The following is an 11,674-nucleotide window of genomic DNA, read 5'->3' as shown; positions in this document are numbered from 1 at the left end:
CATACAAACTTTTGAGGTAGCGTTCCATCATTTGTATTTATATTTTTCACTCAGAGTAGTTCAGCTGCCACGGACTGATACGCCTCTTTTTTATCACTCTCGTCGTCCCTTGATGCCGCTCCAGTGAAGCCTGCAATTATTGATAAATATGTTAAAATCATGTGACTAACGCATTTTATCTTTGTTGAGTGTCACTGCAGTAAATTCCTGATGGGGTCCTGCAGTCAATTATGGAAGCATTGCGCTTCTTTACAGAATGGCTCATCAATGCAGCCTTTTATCGAGAGGTTACATAATCTGTAGTAAACATAATCATAATCATCCGAGACAAACCCCCCAGAAGTAGGCCCCTGATGAACAAACTCACAACCGAATCAAACACAGAAACCTACATTTTCCTTTGTTGCGTTTTAAAATGAGCTGCTGATGTTGATTGCATTTAATTAACCATACATAAAGCAGCAAGACATCTAGTATTGAAATGTCATAAAAATACTCCAACATGACCACAAATGTTGCTACATTTATTCAGAATAAAATCAAAACTTGAAAGGGAACTCGATCCATCTATGTTTGCTAAGGCAGAACTGTACAGCAGAAAACACAAGGCACACAATTACAAACACTTTACAAATGGGAAGTTTACAACGTTTACACACATTATAGTTGCAAAGATCAGAGTCGGCTGGATTTGTTGAAAGTGCAAGAGCGGAGAAATATACAAATGGAGCTGAGTTGGAGATGCTCCTCTCAAGGATGTGATGTAGGCTTTCATGATTTATCTATCAGGTTCCCTCTACACTCAAAGCACATTTTTTCTTAATACCACGTTTTCCAAAAAGGAAATTTACCAAAATGACTGCATGACAACATATCACAATATGTTAAAATGTACCCCTTCTATCGTGATAGATATTCCATCACCACAACCTTGCAATTTACAGCCCTGACAGGAGTTCATATGGAGACAGGAAGGGAGTTTTTGGTCGATTTCTTGTGTATGATTGTGGGGATGTTCTTCGACGACCCCCAGCAGGTGTACACCGGCCTGTCGCGGACACAGTCGCTGCTATGGTGTGCTGCTCTGCCTTTGCTCTTGCTCTTACTGTGAGTTCTGTCCTGAGACAAGCCAAAGTTTTTTCTCTGACCACGGCCTCTCTCCTGGAGCTGAATGTGGATCAGGTACGGGGGTTGGTGACCAGCGGCCAGGTGGACTCCAACTCGGTTCGCCCCCAGCTTGGGGCAGAATGAGTGAAGCAGGCAGCGCAGCTCCCGCTGGAAAGTCTTGTTAAAGTAGAAGTAGATGTATGGGTTGTAGATGTGGGAGCTTTTGGCGAAGAGGGCGGGGAAAACGAAGCCCTCAGGGGCCATGTACTGGGGCTCCTTGTGGAAAATGAAGAGGAAGGACACCACGGCATATGGAGCCCAGGCGATCACAAAACCAAGGCTGATGCAGAAGAACATCTGGAAGAGGAGGCAACACATAACAAAGAGTTACTGTGGAAACTGTAAAAACAACACTTGAATCCCTCCATGTGTAGTACCAACAGGGAAGTGACCACAATAAGGCCAGCGTTGCCATGACGAGTGGGCCTCATGCCATGTGTCATTTCTCATGTGGTCAAATTAGTTAAAATGCTGTATTTGCTTTTGGTAGCAAAGTAGGCCTTGTTATGCATCGCCCTAAAATACATCTGGCTTGACAAGAAGCTGAGACTCGCAGTCAGCTCTCAAGTCCTCATTTGTGGGGCCTAATTGGGATTCGATCACGTCCTGTATCTGAGGTGTGCAGGACTTTCTTGCCAACACCTTTCTCACCACAGACAGCTGCTTCTCAGTGTGCCGCAAGTTGTTTTGGATGCCTCTGGCAGACAGCGAGTAGGAGAAGCGGGACACCTTGTGGAGGATCTGACACTGGGACACCACAATGAGGAGGACCGGAACCAGAGTGAAGCAGGCGAAGGAGCAGATCACGTAGAAGGCGTCCTTGGCTGAGGTGTGATAACCCCTCCAGGCGATGGTGCAGGACAGCCCGTAAGGCTCAGGGACATACTCGCCCCAGCCGAACAAGGGGAAGCTGGACCACACAGCAGCAACCAGCCAGATGGCGCAACACACCATCCGGATGTTGGCTCCTTCCAGCCACACAGCTGTTGGGAGGAGCAAAAATCTTTAGTCACTTGACAACTTTAATGCTTTTACCTGTTGCATGTGCTTATAGGCCATATTTCAGCTGTTGTCACGCTGAAAGGATAATTTCATAGTTTTGGAAAATACATTTTCTATTCACACTCCTGCTCAGGAAAAGACACCAGTCTTAAGAAGGAGGGAAGTTGCAGGCGTGGGATAAGCTCTAATTCACCTCAGTTTGCCCTTCTTTTTGTGTTTTATTTCAGTTTCTTTTTAACCTGTGAAGCACTTTGTGTAAAAGTGCTATACAAATAAAGTTTGATTTGATTTGACTAAAGTGAACAATGCACCTTTTACTGGCATGTTATTCAGTAACATTAGATTACAGGAACATTCCCCTGAAAAATGTGAACGGCAGCCTTTTATCAGATCTGCCCTTGGAGCTGACCTCACCGTAGACCAGGCTGTAGCAGGTCTTCAGATAGCGGATGATGCTGATGGCAGCAATGGTGAACATGCCGCACAGTCCAAAGATGTAGCAGCCGAGGCCGTAATAAACACACGTGATGTGTTCCCCCAGCCAGATGTGGTGGAACGAGGACAGGATGGAGAGCGGGTAGAAGCAGATGCAGCACAGGAAGTCCACCACTGCCAGGTTGACACACAGCAGCTCCGAGCCCACCATCTTCTTCCTCCTTCGATAGCAGATGAGCAGAACCAGTCCATTTCCCAGAACCGAGAGCAGAACTACAGACAAAAGGAAAACAAACTTTTTTCGCTTTTGTTCCAAAACTGTAACTGTATTTTCTTTTTGGCCTCTTAATGGCAACATGACAGGCAGTACACACTAAATGAACTCTCTCCTACAGGAAATACTTCAGCTTGTTCCATCGCTGTTGACCATGAGGTGCAGAGCAGGGAGTGTATACGGGGTTTATCTTTGTTTGCTGCCACTTGCTGCTTAAATTGGAATGAAAAACTAGTTGCAATGCGCTGAAAGACACAAATTTCAGTTATAATGCTTTTGATACAGCAGCTTTCACATTACATACAGTTGATTCACATTGCCAATGTGAAAACCACTGAAATTATATTTTTCTTTCCTTGTGTATACTTTAATTCCAAAATAAAAAATCTCATTAAATAGGTGGAGGCAACATCCAGAATATTGTTCCTTTAAAGGAAATCAGGAGATAAGAAAACTGCAGATAAATAAAAATATGGTCCATCTTCTGTTTCACAGTTCATTGATATTTTACATAATGAAGAAATGATCTTATAAGTAGGCAGGCAGGTGCCAAGACTGCAAAAGACTATAACACAAACAAACACAGACTCCACTGAGGAAAAGAATAACCTGGACATGTGTATCAGTATATATGAGTTATGCTCTGAAAGGCATTAGTTCAAATTACCTGCATCATGTTTTTATGCACATTGTTTAAAAAAATGTTTTTACAATGGCTCAATCATTACAAACTCTAATGCACAAGAATAAAAATGCAAAAAGACATGCAATTAGCAATCCAAACGCTTTATAATGTACTTTATGTGTATTATGGGAAAATGGGTGCAGAATGAAAAGAGAATATTCTTCCAGCCTTGAAGCCAGAGAGGTGCACATACCCACAGAGAGGATGACCAGTCCCACACATATGTCAGCAGCAGGGGTCAGTTTGGAGGTGAACGCAGAGACGGTCCGGTTGTCATCCGAAAAGTTCAGAGGCATCGAGTGCTGCTCTTTCTGAGATGCTGCTGGCAACAATCAAGGCGAGATGTGTGCGCACCCAATCCATGGGACTTTCTTTTATGCGCGCTGATGTGTCGCCATGGTAACCTAAAGCAACAGCTGATCAGATCAGCTCTCAGGAGGAAAGCTGTTGAAAGCAGTTGTGGCATCCCAGAGGTGACAAAATGTCACTGCAGCCTGCATGAAAAGAGCATGATCTCCTCTCCGTTATGGGATTATCATCACTTTTCCTGCCGCAACAAAACTGCACGTCTATTGTTGTCATCACCTGAAAGCCAGAAATTATTCCCTGTCTACAATATATATATACTAAAAATGAACACATTTTACAAAGTCAAAGGAAAGAAAATGAGGAATATGGTGGTCCTGTAGATATCAAACATTTGAGATATGAGATATCAATGAGACAAATGAAATTTACAATACTCTAGTAGTAGAAGCAGAAAATGATGTAGTACTAACTGCAAAAACAACAATAAGGTCAAGAATAAAAATAAACCTTTCCGCTCCCTTCAGGCAATTGAAGGAGGCTTTCAAAAGGCCTATTCACAGTCAACCTCCTACTCGGAGGAAATATTATTCATAACTGTAATGACATGATACTATAAGCAGTCACGCATATTCAGTCTTCCATATTCATACATACTTGAACAACAGTTATATGCAGAAGTCAGCTTTCCAGCGGTTCCAATTAGAAACCTGATCAGAATAAAGTAGTGAAGTCATGTCATATGTGGTGGGAAATACTGTCATTACTGACATCCTCAGCCCAGATAAAGGGGGACCTGAAGATTTTTTTTTTATTCATTTCATTTATTCAACCACACTTTTCCGTTGTTGTTTGTTCCCCTATTTAATGGTGTGAAATAAATTCCTCTTTTTGGGTTTATTTATTTACTCAGACAATCCCTGATGCATCATCTGTAACTGTGGTGATAAAACTTGCTTTCCATACTATGATATGTAAAGGAGTATTCTTAATATCCTGCACTAAGTACATATAAGACATGAGGACTTCGTCCATCTTTGACTTTAAATCTTTACATTATTCTGTATTTATTCCTTTTATTCTGTGCCTTCATCAACGAGTGTTGCCGATACAGATCAGTCAGCTAAATTGTATATACTGGTCACATGAGATGTACGGGATGTTTACAGAGAGGATTGGCTTTAACATCTTTATCCATCAGGCTGCATCAACATCCCCTGAGAATTCACCATTGTGAAAGAAAACCCTGTAAAAAAAAAAAAAAAAAAAAGACACCTGAACCAAACATGTAAAATGTAAGTGGCTTTGTGTCTTCTTTGGTTGTTTTTTTTTTTTTTTTTTTTTTTTTTTTGCAGCTTTGGTTAGCTGTTCTTGCTCTTTGTGGTTCTATTGTCTTTTTGTTGTGACTCTTTGTCATCCTTTCATGTTTCTTCTTGGTAATGTTTTTAAAGCCTACATGCGCCTGATCCTTTGGGCTGCTGGGCCTCTGCCTAATAATCCATCCTCTGGACATTTGACCACACTGTGAAACTTATCAGCCACGTCTTCCAAAAAAAAGAATAATACTAAGCCTCTCAACTGTAAGCTGCTCCTCATAAATGAGATGTGATGAAGTGTTTTAACTTAAATCAAGTCTTATTGTTATTTTGCCTGGTTTTTTTTCCCCGGCTAATTTGGCTTAGGGGCGCTGATTTCTTATTGTTTATGTGGATGCCTTGTTTACTACTACTAGAGTGCCATCTGATTTGTGTAATAAACACATAGCAGTCACTGTTAGCTCTGGTTTGTTGTGGTCTGGTCTTCATCAAATAAAATGCAGCTCATTCAAACTGGCATCACATGACCGACTCAGGCCAGGTGACTGTAGTCCACTTCCTCACCCTGAAACGCAGATCAAAACAGATTTTCTGGGAATCGGAATAATGAAGGAATAATGATGACGTCTAGTGAGTCTTAGTGGCTTTGTCTGGAGCTGGGATCAATATGTTGCTGTACATCTGCATTTATAATGTGGCAGTCAGCAGCAAAACTGCCATTACAGGCCAGAATCAACACTATGTCTGATTGGCAGACTTTAATCTAAATGAGAATCCATCTTAATTTAAAGAAACAGCAATGTGGCCATGGGCCCTGTGCTGATCAAACGCACAAGGCCTTGCGCCACCTGTTGACCTCCATCACATACTGCAGGAGAGCCAACGCTGGAGAAGAAGTGATCATTTAAAAAAATGGACATATGTAATTAGAGTAGAAAGATAGAGTAGACTTTATTTGATGGTGAAACCTAAATAAGAGTTGTGATTAGAAAACAGGTTCCGCACTTAATGCATCAACATCACAGAGGCTGGAATGCTGTACTGACAGAAAGGCATCAGAGAAGACTGGACCTAAAATACGAACTTTAAAAGTAAGAGAGCAGACACTCAGTGGGAACACCGTTCAACAAAAAAAAAAAAAAAAAAAAAAAGCTTATAGGTCATAGCTATGTTCTGTGGCAGTCGTCAACACATTTTTTTTTATCATTCACAACATCTGAAAATTGACTGAAAGTGAATGCAAGTTTATAAAATCCGGAGATGGGGAGGATCAGCCATTGATGGTAAACAAATTTTGGGATTGTCGGGTGTATTTAGTAATGATTCGACATCACTATAACAATAATGTGCTTTTTGATGTCAAATACACAAAATCTTCCTCCTCTGTGTTGTGTTTAAAAAAAAAAAAAAAAAAAAAAAAAAAAAAGGTATGAGTGTCTTGTTTTTAGCTTTGGGAAACATTTATGTTCCTTTGTGAACTGACTGCACTTTTCCTCGACCACAGAAACATAACACTGTACATAAAGTCTTACAGTGAGTGGCATTCCCCTTAAAGTGCCCTCCAAACTGACATACACACAAATATACACTCAAGCTTATCCTGCATCGTAATCCATCTGCAAAATGAAACATCCAAAAATATTTCCCTTTTCAACACTGTGGAAAAATATACTACTGTAGATCTCTTATGCATTTATTGATTTTTTTCTTAAATTTACAAATAGTCATATTGGGAAATATTTGCTATTTTGCTATGAATGTGATGAGACGATCCAAAACCACCAAGTTGTAATGTAAATATGAAGCTACAGTTGGCTAGCGTACCAAAATAGGGGGAAAACAGCAAGTATCTATGTTCAAAGGTAACAATTTTTTTTTGTTACCTCCAGAAAAATGTCAAACGTTTTCATATCAGATGAGCTGCCCATTGTAGCTTCATAATTACAGACAGCAAGCTGCTCGCAAACTTCTCATCTTACTCCCAGCAAGAAAGCAAACACATATTTCTTAAAATTTTGGACTACTCCTTTAATTTAAATACCAAAACCATTTTATTCTTTAAAATATTTTTGTATAAATCATCTTAATAACACAAGAGTTTTGTTACAGCTAATAACTTCATGTTTTCATCCACATGAAACATAAAAATGATCTCACAGATACACCATTAAACCCTAATATGTCTGAACCCGTTTTAACTGCACGTTCTCACCAGTCATTCATGGTGATATCAACCTAAGTCTGGTGCAGTTTATTTTTGGCCATGCACCTCTTGTTCATCTTTAAGATGAGAGACCGTTTTTCTGCTCCTCCTAACAGCCCTTTTTCTATACAAAAATGGACTAGATGCCAAATTATGCCTCTGGCCCCATCTGCCCCAAATTTCCGCAAAGTCTGCAGTTGCATTCTTGCTTAAGGTTTTGCACCCCAATGTTGGTAGCAACAAGGAAAAGCACATTGAAAAATAGACATCTTTAAATAGCTGAAGCTGTTCAGCTTGTCTAAGTGCAGCACAATCAGAAACATTAAATTCAAGTCATGATAGCCCCCCATATATAATACAACGAATATAACAAATAAAATCATCATTTCAGTTAACAAACTAAACGTGAAAGGATAAATCTTTGATCAGACAAATAAACAATATACTGTTGCCACACTGTAACATCCAAAGACAGTCTTAAGTTGAACTATGTGTATGTGTGTAAGTGTATGTATGTGTGTGTGTGTGTGTGTGTGTGTGTGTACATATATGTATGTATGTATATATATATACACACACACACACACACACATATATATACATATATACATACACACACGCACGCACATACACACATATTTCATTTCTTTATGCCAAATAATCACTGGCGTTCTAAGTCACTCTAATAGATGTAATATACTGCTGAGGTGTGTTTGTATTTTTCCATCTCCGTCAATCGTTGCCTGACAGTCCTGAACGTGGTGTCAAACTGTACTGAATAAAAAAACACTGTCCGCTGTCATTTGGCAGATAGGGTGCTCTCACCAGCTGCCATACTGTCAGGCTCTTTCTCGTCTGTGGTGATAGCAACAGCAGAATCCACATCCCTGTCCTGGGTGTCACTATTATTAATGTTGTTACTACTGTTGTTGTTGTTGTTGTTGTTGTTGTTCTGGACACGCAGGAGCCCGTGGCTGTTGTTCTGGACCAGAGCAGGGTTGCTGAGCCTCAACTCGTCCAGCTTCTTCCACAGCTCATCCCTCTCCTGCTCCTTCTTCTTCTCCCTGTGTGGACAACGTTTGAAAACGTTATTATATTTGCATTAAAAACCAAAATGTTACAGAGTTAACAGTGTTTTCTTTTACTGTGGCAAATTCCACTAACTACAGAGAAGAGGTGCAACTGAATATCGGACCTGACCCGAGAACACGTGACACCTGGTGTGATGCAGTGAAAAGGGCAACTATATTGATATTTTTGATGAAAAATGTAAACATTTAGCAAATAAAATATTATCAGGATCAAACTGGAAGAAAAAAAAGATAAAGGCGAGAAAATATCAAAAATTATGAATTGCCCATTTATGATTACACTGAATCCGAATAATTCAAAAACTTTATGATTAGTAGTAGAATCAAAGCATTCTTTATTCGGATTCCCTTTAGCTTCCGTTACAGTGGTTGTTAATCTTCCTGGGGTCCACATAAAATCATACAACACCACGTTTCAATAAAACTCGACATGGCTCATAACCCTTCTAGTTCACCTTCCTAACATTAAAGTTCAACAAAGATGAAACCACTTTACAACATAACAACCAGAAGAAAAACATATACTGTAGTACCGTACCCCCCCCCCCCACCCCAAAACCCCAACATCTGGTGTGTTGACCAAAAGATATGACCTCTGTTGCATTGCCGGATATGTTAATGTAATGTATTTCCCTACATCAGAAATGTCACTGACTCCACAAGCAGCTAGAGTGGTAAAATGTATGAGAGGAAGAGAAAACTATCACAGTTCTTCTCTGTTACTAACCGTTGTCGGTCTGCTTTATAAGAGGAAGTCAGCTCGTCAAAAAGCGTGCAGTTCATCTCCATCAACGTCTTCAGCACATTGTAGACTAGAGCTACAATTGTCCTATAATACAAAATACAGTGGAGACACCCTGGCATCAGTAAGACACACACACACACACACTTATTTTTCCTGGCTCTGCTATATCTTTCGATGCTTCTCTGTTGTTGATAGTATGATGTTTTTTCTGTAATTTACTCAGTTCATCTCAATGTTTCAGAAGTGACTTCATCAGCACAGTGCAACAACCGTAGATGTTCATTCCCTGTCCTCATGCCAAGGTAAAAACCCATCTGACTATTTTTGCTAACTCCTTAACTCAGCAAATTTTTCGGAGGACATATCATCAAAGACTGTTAGTTAATATGCACTGTCCTTAAACTAATTAATGAGAAGCAGTTAATTTAGAGTAGTACAGGTAATGTACAAAGTGTTTCTTTTTTAGGTGCAAGAACGTCACAGTGGTTTCCACATGTCTGTAATGTATACATGTAAACACCTGAGACTGGCTGATGACTTCACTGCTTTACAAAACACAGCAGGTTCATAATTCTTGAGCTTTGGAAATAACGCACGCACACAGTTATCAGAGTAAAGTAGGGCTGGAAGCACAAAGGTTCTTCTAATTCAGATGTTTAGCAAATGGACCATTGACCTTTGAAGATTCTCTTGATAAATTGACAGGTTTTTGTATTTTTTAGCAGAGGATCTGAGTTTCTGTAAGAGGTTGATAGTGAAATTTCTCAGCCTTGTTATTGAGTACTTACGGATTCCAGTGCTCTTTTGAGATTCTGTACAGGCTACAGAACATGATGGGGAGGATCTTGTCGATGTTCTCCTCGATGAGGCTGAGGATGTACTCATTGTTCCAGAAGTATAGAGCTCGCTCTGCTACCTGTGAGGACAGAAGCAGAAAAGTAGAAACTATCAGCAGACATCAACACAGTGCTGGAGAGAGGACACAAGCAGTTACTTTCACAGATCAATAGTATCAGTAATGATATTGCTTTTTCTAAAATAGGCCATTTGCAAATAATAAATGATTCTGAATAACTTGAAGTTTGGAAACAAGGTGTTTTTAGTCTTACCTGAAAATGTGGATTGGCCACACATTTAGAGATCTGTTTGAACAATGGCTCCTGAATTTTCTTGAATTGTGTTGGCTCAATGACATCTAGAATCTCCTCAATCTCACCAAGGAACATCACCTGATTTGATGTCAGGTGCAGAAGAAAGAGCAGAACTTTAACATCTGGCTGACAACTGTACTAAGTGTCTGGTGCATTCACAGACATGAAGAATACCTCTTTTTGACTGCAGGTTTTAGGCCAAAACTTTAGCAGGCCACGGATCACCTGCATGGATGAGAGAGAATTTCTTGAGAATTTCTGTCTAAGACGGATTTTCTTTTTTTTGACATTAGTTTGACTGTGTGGTTGCTTTCACCCACAAGAAATTTCCTTGCAATGGAGACAAATTCATTACTTCATGCTTTGTGTTTTGACTGGTGAAATGGTAGGAGAGAAAAAAAAAAGAAAAAAGTACCGGTTCAGTCAGTGTAGGATCCTTCTCCAAAAACTGGACCACACAGTAGGCCAGCTAAATGACACATAAGACAACATTAATGTATTACCTGTACCGACAACGTACATCTGATAATACTGCAAAAAGTAAAGAATGCCTGTGAAGATTGCAGTGGTTAGATATATATCTGGGGAGGAAATGTGCAGCATAGGCTTTAGGTATTTGCTGGGTGTCAACGTTAATTTACGTAGAAAAAAGATCAAACATGGTTCAGAGCTGACTGACAGTTTCCATTCAGATGGAGGTGGAGATGGGATCAGCCAACAAGCTTCAAAGAGTCTGCTGATCTATGTACGTCAAAGGATTTAAAAAAAATATTAACTAGAATGACCATTGTTCAACCTCGTATGTCTGTCCAATTAAAATCTAAATTTCCCCCACACATGGAGTTCTTCTATATTGATGCAATGTGTACTTTTGATTAAAAGTACACTCCAATAGCCTTTAAGTTAAGATTTTAATTTGCCAAAGCACAGGGCCTGAAGAACAGCAAAATGTGTGAAAATGCCTGCAGTCTGATCAACTTAAAATGATCATACAATAATGCAGTGTCGTTTCTGAGCCACTAGATAGTGCTATAATACTGAGATTACACCATGATGTGTTTAATCCTGTTAAAACAAACTAAGAGGACATATAGCAAAAGGATAATGTGGACAATAGATATCACAATAACAAAGAGTTTTTCTGACCTGTGCATGGAATAGGGCCAGTCCTTTGGCTGTATGCAACGGGATGAGAACCTTCATCAGAAACTGCTTGTGCTCTGCCTTCAGAGGTAACGCAAACCCATTGATGATACTGTAAACACAGAAACAAGAGAACCATGTTGGATTAATGAGAAA

General features: G+C 39.9%; 2 protein-coding genes across 2 annotated transcripts in view; both read right to left on the bottom strand.

Annotated features, from left to right (window-relative positions):
- Nucleotides 1-957: 957 nt before the first annotated feature.
- Nucleotides 958-3,859, bottom strand: opn8c (opsin 8, group member c). Its single transcript, XM_029497101.1, has 4 exons — nucleotides 3,757-3,859; nucleotides 2,584-2,877; nucleotides 1,819-2,150; nucleotides 958-1,464 (listed from the first exon to the last, which is right to left on the bottom strand). The coding sequence occupies exons 1-4, from the start codon at nucleotides 3,857-3,859 to the stop codon at nucleotides 958-960; spliced, it is 1,236 nt and encodes a 411-aa protein (XP_029352961.1).
- Nucleotides 3,860-6,117: 2,258 nt separating this feature from the next.
- ppp2r5a (protein phosphatase 2, regulatory subunit B', alpha isoform) overlaps nucleotides 6,118-11,674 on the bottom strand; it is a 30,539-nt gene continuing 24,982 nt past the window's right edge. Inside the window, exons 7-13 of the mRNA XM_029496314.1 lie at nucleotides 11,522-11,630; nucleotides 10,791-10,844; nucleotides 10,550-10,600; nucleotides 10,334-10,453; nucleotides 10,013-10,140; nucleotides 9,207-9,308; nucleotides 6,118-8,452 (exon numbers count right to left, since the gene is read on the bottom strand). Coding sequence (XP_029352174.1) covers nucleotides 8,188-8,452; nucleotides 9,207-9,308; nucleotides 10,013-10,140; nucleotides 10,334-10,453; nucleotides 10,550-10,600; nucleotides 10,791-10,844; nucleotides 11,522-11,630 — 829 coding nt within the window. The 3' untranslated portion in view covers nucleotides 6,118-8,187. The remainder of the gene's footprint in view (nucleotides 8,453-9,206; nucleotides 9,309-10,012; nucleotides 10,141-10,333; nucleotides 10,454-10,549; nucleotides 10,601-10,790; nucleotides 10,845-11,521; nucleotides 11,631-11,674) is intronic.

The sequence above is a fragment of the Echeneis naucrates genome, chromosome 24 (assembly GCF_900963305.1).
Source record: "Echeneis naucrates chromosome 24, fEcheNa1.1, whole genome shotgun sequence".
NCBI classification, from domain to species: domain Eukaryota; kingdom Metazoa; phylum Chordata; class Actinopteri; order Carangiformes; family Echeneidae; genus Echeneis; species Echeneis naucrates.
Note: the sequence above shows the minus strand (reverse complement) of the source record. Positions and strands in the feature narration are given on the sequence as shown.